Genomic DNA, 15847 nt, shown 5'->3' on the forward strand with positions numbered 1-15847 from the left:
AAAGTCTGCCTGTCTGCCCTCTCCCTCCCTCCCACACACACACACACACACACACACACACCATATTTTTTCATGGATCACTTCACTGCTTCACTGCCACCCTGGGAAATCTGACTGCCAGATAGCACAGCTCTTGAACTCTCCCTGACACCAGAATGCACTCATTACATATTATGTACAATTAATTGGCCATTCGACGTACAGTATATGTGAGCAGGTCGAGAATAATTGGATGGAAAACTTTTTTGTTCAAAAATCAGCTGGACTAATGACTCTGCTTCCATGTCTGCTATCATTGTATTGGTTGTGCGTTGACCGGTTAACTGCAGAAATACCAGCATTGCTTGTCCATTTTTCTGTTTAAGGGGCCCCACATGCATATTTTCAGGGGAGCCTCCTTTAGCTCCGGGGACATCGCATTAGATTCACATGCTTGATTTTGAACAAAGGACGTGCCAATGCAAGAAGTGATTCGAATTCTTCTGCTTTTAATCTCGACATAATGGCGAGCCGATATTTGACTGAGAAGTGTCGCTTCCTGCAATTATTTTTTTTTATCAAAATGGCAAGTTTCTCTGTGGAATGTTGAAGCTAACGAACTGTTGAAAAATTGGCCTTCGGTAAACATAATGGATGATTTCCCTTCAAAGGAGCTCTTATCATCTCTTCTCATTTCCCAGAGGCTGCCACAAAGCTGCCTCTCTCTCTCTCTCTCTCTCTCTCTATTTTTTTTCCTTTTTACTTCCTGCTGCCGCTGCTGCTCATCCTTCTCTCCTGCCTGCTCTCGGGAGGGCAGCCTCAATCTAATACAACTGTGTCAGGAAGTGTGGGGATGCAAAGTGCTGATGAGCCAAAAGTAGCCCACCTCTGCAGTGTGCTGCTTCGTCCCAACACACGGCAGCCTGATTAGGAAAGCACAGCGTGAACCTAAACGCACATCCCTCTGCAACCTTATGGCCCTTGCCTGATCTGAACAGATTAAATAGGTCTATTTCGTTATTGGAATAGGATTCAAAGGGTTGTTTGGAAAAAAAAATAATGAGAAAAACCACAATTAAATAATTATTAAGGAGTATCATTACTAAAACAGACTGGTATTTTAAATAAAGTAAAACTACCCGTCAAAGTGTCCGCTCGCTGCAACAGTGTAAACCCGGCTTCAGTATATTTTTCGTCATATAAGTCATACATTATATGTATGTACGTCAATATTTTTTTGTAGGTTTGTCATCAGGATTATAAAAATAATATTTTCAATTTGAGGCGGTCCCAAATTTCTGAATCACTTTTGATAATGGCGGCGGTCTTGGCGTGTACTCTTTTAAATAAAGGCTTTGTGAGGCTTACAGGAAAAGGAATTTTAGCAAAACTACAATTTAGCAAATTTCTTTAACAGTATTCTCTCCTCTCGGCATCACCCTAATTATGTAACTTTTTCTTATTGTGGTCATGGTTTCAAATACATTGTGCACACCTTGTGGTTACCTGAAATGTGCTGAATAAAAAAAAAAACAAGCCATGACTTGGTAGAGAACTGGTTACAGGAAAGGCACAGCAGCCCGCCCTGACCTGATTTCACTGAAACTTGCCTTGTGAATACATGCTATATCGCTACAGCCTCAGCTTCCTTACTTTCATTTTAAATAATTAAACATTTCCAAGCTATCCAGGATGTTTAATTCAATTTCTCTGGATATGATATAATGGCTTACAGCTTTAGGCAGCTAGTAAACCCTATAATTAAACCGAGCGCTGCACACTTTCTCAGCACTCTGCAAGCAGATAGCTGAATTGTGTATGACATTGGCACTGGTCTGAGGGCTCTTGTTTCATATCTGGCAATAAACAAGCTGAAATCCCCCTCTCGCAACAGTATGCAACCTGCGGAAGCGCATAAATATTATGTCTCCTTAGGAACACAATAGTCGTATTTATTCCTTTTATTTTGGGACTGTTTTTTCCATGTCAAATGCAGAGAGGGAGGTTTCCAACTCTCACAGGAGCGGATTGCAACATGTCCGGGGCTCTTGTGAATAGATTAAAGGCTGGCGGGCTCGATCTTTTGTTGAGCCACGGTCTCGTGTTCAAACACAAAACCCCTTCGAACGCTCGCAAACCTTCGCGGCTGTGAGGGCGGCGGCGGCGGCGCCGGACTGACAGATGGCACCGGGGAGGCCACGGCTCACCCGGAGCCCCATCCACAGCGCTCAGCATCACCACACCGCTCAGCTTGACAGCCCTCCAGCTCCCAGCAATAGATAGCCTCCTCCGACGTGGCCACGGGCCGGTTCCACACTGCTACGGTCAAAGGGCATCGATAAGAAGCATTGGAAATGTAATGCTCACAAATTATATCCATTTTGCAATCGCTAAAATGTATGTTCTGGGAAATTACAATTTAAAAGCTGTAGTTTGGATGGGTTCCACCGACAGTCACAAGCTTTAAAAACAGGTTGTGTGTTGTGTTTTCTATTCATTGGAACTGTGAGAAGTCTACAAAAGCACATTCAGTTGTTGGCCTCCAGATGAAATCCTTCAATGAACACTAATCCAGATGTTGACAGTGGCGAACATAAGACACTGTGGGTAAGCAGTTATTCATTCATCTCTAAGCTGGTCGCTATACATCACATATGTTTAGGTCCTTCATGCAGCAGGAGTCCCTTTCAAAGTGATTCAGAGCTTCTAAGCTCATTAAATGTTAATCAAAAAATCTATTTTCAGATCGCATGGAGATCTGTCATGAGGATTCCAGGCCAGCCAGGAGGCCACTGCTTCTCAGTGCTCCGTGAACAGGATGCGCCTTTCCTTTGTTGAAAGTGAAAGTGTGTTGAGTTGAGATTTGTATATCTATGCTTTTTTTTCTTTTCTTTTTTTTTCTTCCCCCAAAAGAAGGACACTGTCCTGACAGTTATGCAACCTTTGACAGAAACTCGACTGCACTCCTTGAGCAGCTTTGTTGTTGAGTTTGATCAAATAAAACCGCTCTTGACTGGAGTCCATGTTTAAATGGCACATGTGCAGGAGCGAGGCAACCCAGGCCGTCCCACAATGGCTTTTTTGCATCGCATCTACCTTCCTTTCCATTATTCATGATGTGTTTTCTCAGACAGCGCCTTGAACCATGAGGAGTACCGCTCCCTGTCTTCTGCAGAAAGAGCCCTCTGGAACGAGAGAAAGTGTGCATGAGCCGCACACACCAGAGGGCCTGTTTTCATCTGCATTCGGCAAAAAAACAGATGTCCAATAGTCTATAGAGACACAATGTTTAATAGTCTGGATTTCAGTGAGGATGGCAGAAGTGAGCTCGTGAATGAGACCTACTGTGGATGAACTGATGGAAAATCTCTAAGTTAAAATGGTCTCTGTATTAACTTTGCATCATGCAGCCAGTAATTACGTCATCCAAGAAGATTTCTCTCCCTCTAGTCTCTCCTAGGAACTTTTTTACTGAGGTTAGCTTTTGTGGCAAAGTATATCTTTCAAATGAAAGTCTCTTTTCTTTTGCAAGCATTTTTCGTGTTAAATTTTTGATACACGGAAGCCTCATGTTATTTAAATACATCCATAAAAAGGTGACATAAGCAAAGGCTAAATTACACTTCACTTTCTTTTTACTATGAAGAGCACATATTGTGCATTTTACAATGATGGTTAATTTACTTCCTGTATTGTTTTGGTTCATTGCATTATTTCAGAACGCATTACCGTTAGTTACGTAATGCATTAATCTATTTGTCACCAGTAGTTTGTTCAAATTTAGTAGCTGCCATGCTGTAATACAGATGCACATTTTTTTTGAAAGTTGAATGTAAAAATAGAACATTTAATGCAAAGAAATGACTAAATCAATGAGGATCTTTTTACAACCTGCATCTTTGATGATTGCTTGACTACAGAGTTTATACATGATTTATACATCAGGCATATCAGCTTTGAAACATAAAGTTCCCCCCCATCCCTCTTTTCGCCATGACCTGAACGGGATGATGCGTCGACACTTGTTGTTGTTACGTGTCTCACGCCATTTTTAAAGTGAAAATATGCCACCTTTTTTAGGTGGCTGTCCAATCAGTGCTGATGGTAAATGTGGTCCACTAAAGAAATGAATTCCCCGGTGCGTGTTATATGGCTGGAAAAGCACCTGGATCTCTCCTGCTATGGAGCCGTGACAGATGAGACTACATCTACCAGGATGCATCGCGTGCAAAAAGATCCTGGCTGGATTCGGATTGTCAAAAAAATGACCTCCTAACGTCTGTTCCTAACCACTAGTCCTTGACCTCTGCGGAGAACGTCGCGGGGTCAAGGGAAGATGATGATGCTTTTCTCGGCCATCTTCTCTCCATCTGAACACCGCTGCATTCATGTACAAAATAATGTACTAATCTACATTGTCAAACCTAGGTGGATATTTGGGGTTTTGATTTTTGCTGTCAATGACGTGAACCAAGCGGTGTGTGAGTGACAATGCGCTCCAAATATTACACAGCTGAAGTAGCGCTGTTTAGTTCTTTTCCTTCCAAGTGTGTTACGGGGATGCTGAAGGACAATAGATTCTGCAGCGGCGCCCCAGAGACACACAGAACATCAGTAACAACTGCAGTCTTTTCGTGTGGGCCTTTCTCACACAACATAACTCTGATTAGGTAGCAATCAAATTGGAATCTGCCTATTTTGCCACTTTACTTGTAGAAACTCAATGGTTACTTCAGCCAGTTTATTTGCGATCATACTTGACGTTGGTACAGAACATTTTCTGAAGCATAACAGAGCAGCAAAGCCACTGGCCCGAGCCTCTGAATGGCAGAATCCATTTAATGTCTTTCAAACGCTAATTGGCTTTGATAAAGGAGACTCTGCGAGTCACAATTTGTGCTTTGATTTAACCGCTAAGATGTACAATTGAAGCATTGTGAAAACAGAGCTGATATGTAGTGAAACTGCAGTATTCACTCCCAACCCTTTAGGCTATGAATCATCTTAATGTAATGTGCGCCAGCAGGTGGAGAAGACTCAAATTTGCTCCCACGGTGAAATATGCAACTCTCTTCCCTCCTGTGTTCAGGTTGATGAACAACCCGAGCCGGTTTGTTTCCATGCTGGAACCTCCATGAGGAGACGGGCGTTTTTTATGTGTACACACGTATAAAATCTTCCTCCAGGAATTAGTGTTATTGAAGAAAAAATAATTACGTTCTTAACTATTCCCTGAAAATAAATGTGTTTTTACAATATTTTCTCACACTTTTGTGAGGGTTTTTAGTGCTGCAGTTTTATGGAGACGTTACTGTGTGGTTTGAGTTGTGAGTCATGGCTACACGGTTCGTGCTTATTACCTCAAATAGAGACATGGGGATTGGACAAAAGGAAGGCAGATATCTGCACCAGCATGTTAAGCAGAATCTCAGCCACAAAGGAGTAACTATCTAAGGAAGCACAATGGAAGAAAATATAATGCATATTATGCAAATGAGGGAAACAAAGACCCCGTTCTTCTCTCTGCAGTCTGTCAACTGTATCAGATTCCGCTGCCACTACATTATATAAAAGCATTTTGCCTCGTTGACTGAATGAAATGTATTTTTTATCCTAATGTATCTACTTTATGTGAGATGTTATTCTACTGAAATTAGAAAAACTGTCTGTTAATAAATGTGATCTTCCTAAATTTCCCAAGCTGAACATTGGCTGTCAAATTGTGTAGTTATAGTAATTGACCTTTTCTCTGGGTTACTCAGACTGCTTTACTGCCATGGCGGCGTTAAAAAAACATTCACTTGACCTGTTTTAATAATGAGCGTTTAGGTTATAAACAAGGCTGAGGTGACGGTACCAGGAATTTTCTTCATTGCTTTTAAAAAAAATAAAACCTCTATCCTGTTGTGTGTTGCAGCTTCAAGGGTCTCTGCGAAGGAAGATTGAGGCGCACGCACCGAAGCAGAACGGGCTCTCCTGTGGTTTTTCCGGATCGGAGTTTAAGCGGGCACGTGTGGATCCCGGTGCTCTGGGACATGGGGCTTGCAACCACAACTTAGCCCAGTCTCATTCTCTGCAGGGCTCCTCATCCATGGGCATGCAGAGGAAGAATTACATGATGCCCCACGGTGTGGGCTCAGACATATTCAACATGACCCTGAAAGAAATGAAAAAAGAGCCCATTGAGGTGCAGTCTTGTGGCCAGTCAAATGCAGAGATGATTTTTGACTTCAAGGACGAAGGCGGCGGTCAGATCGACCCGGACCTCCAGGATCTCTTTGATGAGCTGACAAAGACCGTGCCCACCCTGAATGACCTGGAGTTCGAGAAGATGCTAAAGCAGGATGATGCATTCGGTCTGGATCTAGGCCGGCCAAGCTCAGCGGGAGCAGCTGCGAGTCTCTGTTCCCCCATGGATAAGCCGATAAAGATGGAGCATTCGCCAGATTTTGGCCACGTTCATGGCGGCTCGCCACAGCTTCGACCGGCCTCGGCGGGACCTTCTTTCACGCTGACCAGCACCTCTTCTACCACCACGTCGCAGAAAGCCGCCTCGCAGGCAGGCCACCCCAGGGCCCTGCCCTGCTGGCCAGAAATATCCCACGCGGAGCAGCTGAAGCAGATGGCGGCAAACCAGCAGCAGCCGAGCTCTCTGCTCCATCACCACCACCTCCACCACCACCAGACACCACCTGCAGGATTGACCAACTGGGCTCCCGCCATGAGCACCCACTCCTCAAACAGCGCCTTCCCCCAGGACAAGGCTTCCACCCCGGCAGCGCTTGGCCAGCAAAGGATCGCCTCTCAAGGTAAAGGGATCAACAATTGCCTCTTCAAGTCAAATGGCCCCCACCACTTGGACATGAAGGGTCTCAGCACCAAGCCCACGCTGCACTTCAGCCCCAAAGCACCCCACCCTGCCAGCCAGCCGATGCCTGTCATGGCGAGCTCGGTGAAGACGTCACCCCAGCAGCAGCAGCAGCAGCAGTCGCCGTCGAGCGGCCAGAATCAGCCACATCCAGCTCTCCACTTCCAGAACCAACAGATGTCCACATCGGGGGCTCTTTGCCTGCAACCCAAGCCGGGTCCCGCCGGGCTGCCGTTCAAACTGTCCCAGCAGCGTCAGGTAAGCACTGTCGAACCCACTGCACAAGATTGCTCTTACACCTTTTTATCTCCCAAGTGTTTGAGGAACAAAGCGGCCTCCCGCTCAGGTTGAAGGCTAAGCAGATCTTATCAAAAAGTAATCTTTTTTTTATTTTTACTTTGCAAAGGAGCCTGGGAACCAAGTATACTATAAACACTGAACGCTAACTTTTATCTAATTTCATGGGCAAACCGGTCTTCTACAAAATTATGTTCCGATACAACTTGACCACATCCCCAATTATGTGCGAGGGAATTTTTTTTTTTTTTTTTAACACGTGGTAAAATGAAACAGAACTACTTGTTTATGTTTTGGAAGCAAAAACACTTTATTAGGTTGTAAAAAATGTTTTTGTAAAATAAGTGTTATTTCTGTTATGGATTAAGGATAAATGAAAAAAGAATAAATGAAATCCTGTATACGTTTTACCCACCTAACCACCTCCCTACAGATGTTCGCGAGATTAGAGACATACTTGTAATAACTTTAAAAAACAAACTTAATCCGTGATGAAATATGTTTGCTTTGAATTTGGAATTGGCAAATGTCTGATCTTTTAAAAATGAGATGAGGCATTAGTTTACCCTAAAGCAATAACCGTAATCTATATATAGTGTCCCAAATCCCTTAACTTAAATGGACAATTTTCACTCAATGCACATTTTTTGGAAAATAAACAAGCCAGTCATTCAAAATCTAAGGTAATATAATATTTTTTCAAATGAAGTGACCGGCGTTGTTGACCTCATCCATTTATTCCCGCCAGCTCAACCCTACTGTCGGCGACAGCGGCAATGCTGTTTGTTTTGTGGCTTATTACCATTGTTCCAGCTGCTTGACTGTGCCTTTGCTGTTGTGACTCTCTTGAATATGTATTTCGCCTTAAAGTGTTTTGACGATGACACAGATTGCCAGAGCACGGTAGATTAACATGCAGGACTTCTAATTTCTCCGCTTGTCACGGTGGCTCCCTGGCAGGCCGCAGATATGCACAGCGGGATTTGCTAATTGGAGGTTGTTGGCTACAAGGGACAAGTGGTGGAAAATGACAGTAATCTGCTTAGCTCGGTGCCGGAGGTTGAATCACTGATTTGTTATGATTGGGGAGATTTAGACCGTCCCTCTCTTTCATTTTGGCTCGAACAGTATCTGTGGCTGTCTTTGTGTGAAATGATAATGCGAGCTGCACAAGAGCGCTCTCATAACCTCTACAGATCACGGGAGATGCTTGAGTGACTGGGAGGGGGGAGGGGAGTCACTCGTGAAATGGAAGTAAACAGGGCAGGATGGAAAAAAACATCCTCACATGTGGGTTAAATGGAACCAGTTTAACAAAGACACTGCGCCAGGGAGACATTTTTAACCTGAATGTAATGCTGTAGATGTTGACTTAACGCTCACTCATTATTACCTTTTTTTTTTATGAATTGGGGAGAAAAAATATACTAAATCTTGCAAATTTCATTATTTTCTGTAAACATACAACACATAACATGTGTTTGTTGTTAAAAGTTCTATGTTGTTTTTGAATTAGCATTATTATCAGTTCTACAGTCAACCTTAGTAACGATCTGTAATAACATTTTTGTGGTTCTAAACATTCATTTAGTACATAAATCGAAGCAGCAAAAAACATTACGTGAACTAAAGGTTTTGAGAAAGAAGATGAGGCTGAAAGTCAAATACTGAAAAAAGGCTTTAATGACTTTTGTTTTACCATAGCCCGGAGCTACTGGAAGCGAAAGTCCATTCACTTCGGTCTTTGAAATACTGAGGACATGTAATTGTGCTCGAGTTCAGGCTCTGTGAGACAACTTTCCCAAGGACGCTAAATGTGCATTTGAACAAACGACATGTGCAAAGACGATGGCAGCCTTATGATTGTGGAGCCTCCTCGGTGGCTTTTGCAGTCAGCATGGACAGGGTTAAACGTCTAATAAGGAGGGGACAACTCGCAGAGGAGAAAGGGAGCGGAGTCTCTTCCCACAGTGAATTGAATTGGTAATGCCGGAGGAATAAAGGTCCTGAAAGAGTCCCTTGATCCCCTGTGAAACACCAGCGAGCAGGAGCGGGCCTCCTCCCACTGAGCAGAGCCCGGGACCTTCTTTACGCAGACAGAGACGTGAGCTTTGGTGCTCGATTGAGGCTTTTTACAGTTCAATAATCGGCTGCGGAGTCCAACGCGTCAAAATTCAAATCCACCACTCTGCAACTCCCGAGCTGTGAGGTCACACACACACACACACCACACACACACGCCCACAAGAAAAGGGATGAATACATTCTCTGGCAGCTTACGGTCGAGGACACTAATGCATCGTGAAACCTGAGTTGCTGTGGTTTGGCTGGCAATGCCATTCCAAGGACAACATTTAGCTAGTGCCATCAGTATTGTAGCTGCGTTGTGTGTTTAGGCTGAGGTTGTGTTCATGCCAGTATAAATAATGGAATGAAAGAAAGTCCTGCTCTAGTGACTGTTAGTACAGGCTCTTTGTTATTTATTATGGCTGATGTAAAATTGATTTCTATTTTTGCAATTGCAGAATGGTGACTGGTTTCTGCCCCATTTTTTAAATATCTGTATCGAGTTTTCTTTAAACTAAATGCAATAATTGTGGCCCATACAGGTGAAAAGAGTTTAACTCAAAGTACTAAGTGGGCTTTTATAGATTTATACATGTCCTTAAAGCTTTTTACTTTAATAATTGAGCGCTTGAACGAGTCCTACATTTAACTTCTAATTGACATTTACAGTATTTAGCAGACAGTTTTATCAAGAGTGACTTGTACTTCTGCTCAGCACAGACTGAGCAGAAGTCTGTGCTGGAGTTGGATGGAGTGAAGGCAGATACGTGGGATATTTCATCATCCTAGTGATTTAGCTCCAGCTAATATGGGTTCACATGTAAATACTACATACAAACTTGTACTTTGCTTTCTTCAGAAATAACGTAGAACCCCAACTACAAAATTACTATTTGTACATGAGTTAATCACCCCGTGTTCCCATAAACCCTTAAAGAAACAAGTTTTTTTTTTCTTCAAATATCTCTAAACAGAGAACGAAAAAAAAAAAGGGAAAGTTAAACCGTCATAAAAAACACCTTCCGACTCAAAACACTTCGCACAAGTTTGAGACTCTTTCATGCAATGTGTTACTGAATAGTACGGTTTCAGCAAAAGAGGCGGATGCTTGGGAAGTAATGAGCGAACGAGACGGATTATACTGCACAAGCTGAGTGAGAACTTTGGAAAAAATTGGGGTTGTTTAGCCGTAGTCTCTCATTTATTTCATCAAGCCTTGGGTTGAATAATTTATAAACCAATGGTAATTGTGTAAATGAAGTATTCCTTTCAAGACCGGTTTTGCTGCCACCAAATAATTCACTTCAGCTTTTTGTTGGTGATCTCGTGGCACGGCGTCCCTCGGCGGGGACAAGAGTAAGGCCGCTGGGGTCGAGCCTGCCAGGTCACTCTGGCAGCGCTGTGAAGGGAGTGCTTGTTTCCTGGGAAAGGGAGGCGCGGCCAAGTCCAGATGCCGAGGTGCTCCCCGGGGGACAGCATCCCGAGTGCAGACTGGAGGAAGTGCAGTGTGAGAGCCGGCAAAGCTGGGGCCCGATCGCTGTCAGCTGCCTGCGCCGCCGCAGGATGGGAGACTAAATCACTCGGCTCCTTCTCTGAGGCCGCAGCCACATGTGGTGTTCGTTAACAACAAGCTTGTAAAGAATGAGACTGGGGGGGGACGACGACGACGACATGGAAAACAGCTTCGTGACACATCGGGATGACAGAGAGGATTACTCAGTTGTACGTGTTCAAACACCCCTCGTTGGGTTTTTGAATCAAAATCAGTGGCGGCTTACCGGCGTAACAGGAGAAACCGCCGTTTTGATGTTTTTAGACCTTTTGTAGGCTCAGTGCCCTGCTTGCTTGGTCGAGTGGGTTGCTCTGCTAAAAGGTGTAAATTAGCTCATGTGAAATGTCTTGTGACGTGGAGCTTCAACTTCCCTCATTCTCTGACCTCGTCTCGTTAGTTCTCCAAATTTCAGCCCCATTCATTATCATTCTCACACACACACACACTTGCTTCTTTTTTTTTTTTCTTTCTCTAGGACCCCAACGTCACCACCCTGTAGGGATTCATCCTCCGAAAAGAATCTGTCTTCTAAGTAATAGTTTCTGCTAAATCCACTGTTGGATTTCTAATCCATTTCACCCTGGGAAACATTTTAAGTCAACACAAGGACTAACATTGTATACACAGTGTGTGTGTTGACTCGCATTTGGTGCACATTAACCCTCTTTCATGACAAATGCTTGCACTTGGTCTAAGCTTGAGCATAGTGCAGAGTGTCCTTGCGTCCATAACAAAGGTTTTACTCTGCCTGAAAATAACGGAGAGAAATATGCATTTGATCAGGAAAGTGTACAAAGTGTCCATTCGGGACTAAACAAAAAGCCGGTTTGGCTAACTAAATTTCATTTGAGTGCTGCCGGCTACAACGTTTTTGTCCATGTGATAGTGTCAGGAGCCAAATGGGTTTCGGGGGGGATGGAATGCCTCCGTGCCAAACCCAACACAGTGATCAGTAAAGGAGAGCCTATTAAATGGAGGTAGTCATGGTGCTGGCGCTTAACTCTCCATTGGCACACACTTCCTGCTGTCTCAGGGATTCTTTCCACTCTCTTTAGACACAATTATCAAGGGAGAAGCAGGCCTTGAGGAGAGCTTGCGCTCCCCCCTTAAAAAAAAAAAAAAAAGCCTCTCTCCAAGTCCCAGTTTTTCATCTGCAGAGGGAGTAGCCTTGACCACATTCTGGAGGTTGAATAGCATCTTTGACCCAGATCTAGGATGACTTGTAGCGCTGTGCTCTCTAGTGGTCCAGTCGTGGTATTGCATTGGTGGGGTTTTGTGTTTTTTACAAAACTGCTTTCATGGCACTTGACAGGTAGTCAGCAGAGAAGACGCAGAGGCGTATTGAAAAAAACGAAAAGGTACAAAACGTTAAACCATCACGTGTCTCTTCTTTTAAGGGCGTTGCTCCTGGTCCGAGGCTTCCAACCAATGGAAACTTAGGCATGTCAACCCAGTCGCAGCCACGGGTCCCAGTTCCCAACAACCAGCAAAAGGGCGTGGTCAAAAGCCAGGCCATGCAGAGACCGCTCAATCAACAGCAGCACAGCATTAGCAATTCAGTAAGAAAATGCGCAAATATCATACAGTTTTCCCAAGTAATAAGCAGCTCGGCCTTTGCTCAAGTTTATTTGTCACGTCATTTGTACTCACGACTTTGTCTTCCCTTTCAAGGACAAAGACAATGTACACGATCAGTTCAATCGTCATCTCACAAGACCGCCGCCTGATTACAAGCAGTCCAGAGGGATGGTGGGAGCTCAGCAGGGAAACATCTTCACAGGTACCGTGACGTTCTGATTAGACGAAAATGCTGAATGCAAAAATGTACATGCTGACGGGAGACCAATGACTTTTTACTTCTTGATATCTCTATAGGTCAAAATCCCTCCCAGTCCTCCAGCAATGGCACCGAGAATGACATCCAGTCCATGTCCTGTCACCTTCCGAGTGGGTCTGGTTCAAAGATTACTCCGTCGGACCGCAGATACGGTATCGGCACTGAATGCCGTCCGAGTTCTTGTATCGGCCAAGTCCAGCAGCATAACAATCAGAATCGGATTGGGCTAAATCAAAACAAGGCGAGATTCCTGGGTCCAAACACGCATGCAAATTCTTTTGGGATGAACAACGTAGCAGGTGTACAACACCCAAGAACAACAGCTGACCTGCATTCCTCGGGGTTGCCAGGCCACGGTCTGGGAGGCCTGATGAAAAATGTCAACATGGGCTGGGGCTCGGCCAACAAGCAAGTGACAACTGGACTGGGCATTAGGCGGCTACCCAATCCCCTTCAGTCTCCGGGTGCGCAGCTGGACATGTCAAACCTCCCGTACCAACAGCGGTTCGTGGGCCCTCCCAACCAGGTAGCGCCAGACATTGGGATGCTCCCGCTTAACCCCTTGATAAGGGACACCGGCCCAAGACTTAGTCAGCCAATGATGGGATCCCCATCAGCAGTGGGGAACCTGAACCAGGCCTCTCCTGAACAGAGGGTACCAGCAGGCCACTTTGCGGAGCCCAGTCCGAGCTCCAGCAGCTACCAGAATAACCGAGCCAACAGACTGACCTTTGACTTCCTCCCGGAGGGCGATAACACCGTTCCAGGGATCAACACGGACTCCGACTTCATAGACTCTCTGCTCAAGTCGGGCTCTGGGAACGATGATTGGATGAAAGATATCAATTTGGATGAGATTCTGGGCAGTCACTCTTGAATTTGCGTCACAGATTGCTAAAGATTAACCCGCTGCTCCAAGTCATTGATGAAAGGTGGAACGAGAAACATTTGTAAATGATGTTAAAATGGAATTTTCTAAACTGATATTATTTGTTATCCATTTATAGTGTATTGTTTTGTATTGTATTTACTGTGAAATGAATGTGTGTCCCTTCTGTAGTACTCTGCATATTCTATTCACAGTATATTGGCCAAGAAACGTCCTTTCTTTGCAGTCTGTTTTGTGGTCTGTTCATCATACTCATGCTGTACTACTGTATAGGATAAAATACCAAATTCACACTGTGAAAAGAAAACATTGCTGTGTTGCTTTTCAAGGTCATGTCGATAATCCGAGTTTCGTTTTTAATCTGCATCCACTATATAGCATGAAATGGTATTTACCTTCAGAAGTTTTGCTACCATAAACACAGAATCTTTCCACAACAAATGTTTTTTTTTTTTTTTTGTGCTTATTTTTCAAGCTTTTTCCTCTGTGGTGGTTTTTGGTTCCAACTCAAGTAATGTAACCATTATTTTTTATGTGATATTTAATAATTATTGGGATAGTAATGTGACATTATGATCATGAAAATACATGTAATAAAATTAATTTCAATAAATCAATACATCAAAAGTGCTCTTCTGGGGACATATTTAAACAATGTAAAGTGTAGGTGCATTTTCTGCATTCTTTTTTTTATTTAAACACTGCATACTTTGACTATATGTTGTAATGCGCAAAAAATATCTTTAATCTATTTACTAGTCATGTATTTTAGACCACATGAGTAAAAACAATGCTGGCTAAAATCACCACAAGAATCTAATTGTACAAATATATATGTATCTACATTTTAACTACTGTGCAGAAAAGGCGCTTTCAGTTTTTGTAGTTTTAGTTTTTTTCTGTAAGATGACACCATCTTTTATTAATTATTAAGATTGACACCAGGTGAGGGGAACCTCAGGTCGTCTTCAAAAACTCTAAACATGTTTTCTGCTTGGCACACGATTTGTAATATAACATGGCACTTCTTTTTCATCACGCTGAACGTAGTTCTCTACCCTAATATTTCAAAAATGCCAACATCTTCCCGCTGGCCGAGCACCTTATTGCTTGTCAATCCGGGTGTCGAACCTTTAAAAAGATACCATAACATAACAACGATGGAAACCTATGAATTGAATTGAATAACTTTATTAATTTTGAGCAAAGGAATTAATTTGCCACCATAAAAATGTCATACAGACAATAGAAAGTCCACAATCGACACAAACCCATCATAAAGAATAACACCAGAAAAAGGCATATGCAACTAGATTAAACAACATCAATCTAAAAACCACATCTAAAGGTGTTCAATAAAAGTATATAACTGCACAGCGGCAGGAAGCCTGCTTTCACTACTTTGTGCTTTTTTTGCTGTGTTTATATTGTTGCATTTCACTTTGGCAATATCTGTGAAATTTCAATCCCAGACTCTAACATTAGAAAAGTATTGACTAAAAATGTTTCAAATCGAGTATGGCAGTATAAAGTACGTTTTTAAGAAGAGTGTATGTGTTCTGCTACTTATTTGTGTGTTTGTATAAACTGTGTGTAGCGATAAACCCAGTTTTTGAATTTGTGTTCAAACAACCGCAAAAAACTGTCACCATTCAAATGTTATTTAAGAATTTGAATGTCAATCGTATGAATGACCCCTTCAACTAGTCTGTAATTGTTTTTCAATGATTATTTGCAAATGCTTTATACTAATTAGTTGGTCTATAGACAGCAATGATGGTTCCTTTGCACTTAGCAACCGTATGCATCTTGTAAAGACCCATTTTTTAATGGAGAATAACACCAACAGATCTTAGACGAGTGAAGGAACTTTGGTAAGAGATGATGGTTTTCCAGGCTTGTTGGATTTATAGGAGAACTGTTTTTCCCAACATTGTTGTTTAGGGCATATCACATCCTCCTAGCTGTATTCTTGCCCTACCTTTTAGTTGGCCAAGTCTGCTAAGAGACAAGAATACACAGACGTTTTGTATTGGGGGTTAATTGGAAACGCTGTGCACCTAAGGGTGCCTTTGTTTTGTTGGCCTTGATTACCTGAAGAAGGTACGATGACCAAAAAACTTGTTTAATATTAAAGAGAGCACAAGAAAAAAGAAATGTGTTTTTGTATCCACCGGTGGTTTTCCTTCAAGCCACTAAGCCTCTCAGTTAGGTGAGCGTGCAGGTGACACAACATGACAAAGGCACTGATGGCTTTATATTGCCACCGAACAGCACATCCGAATACAAATCTTTACATTTCAGTGATTACGTGAAATTTGATTTAGAGAGCGTACTTTAGAGTCACACTTGTTGGTG

General features: G+C 43.0%; 1 protein-coding gene across 1 annotated transcript in view; it reads left to right on the forward strand.

Moving 5' to 3' along the window:
• The window catches only part of maml2 (mastermind like transcriptional coactivator 2), a 33061-nt gene extending 18945 nt beyond the window's left edge, over positions 1-14116 (forward strand). Inside the window, exons 2-5 of the mRNA XM_040168445.2 lie at positions 5897-7105; positions 12161-12322; positions 12435-12543; positions 12639-14116. Of these exons, the coding sequence (XP_040024379.2) occupies positions 5897-7105; positions 12161-12322; positions 12435-12543; positions 12639-13477 (2319 nt within the window). The 3' untranslated portion in view covers positions 13478-14116. The remainder of the gene's footprint in view (positions 1-5896; positions 7106-12160; positions 12323-12434; positions 12544-12638) is intronic.
• Positions 14117-15847: the final 1731 nt, after the last annotated feature.

Source organism: Gasterosteus aculeatus, chromosome 1 (assembly GCF_964276395.1).
Source record: "Gasterosteus aculeatus chromosome 1, fGasAcu3.hap1.1, whole genome shotgun sequence".
In the NCBI taxonomy this organism is placed as follows: domain Eukaryota; kingdom Metazoa; phylum Chordata; class Actinopteri; order Perciformes; family Gasterosteidae; genus Gasterosteus; species Gasterosteus aculeatus.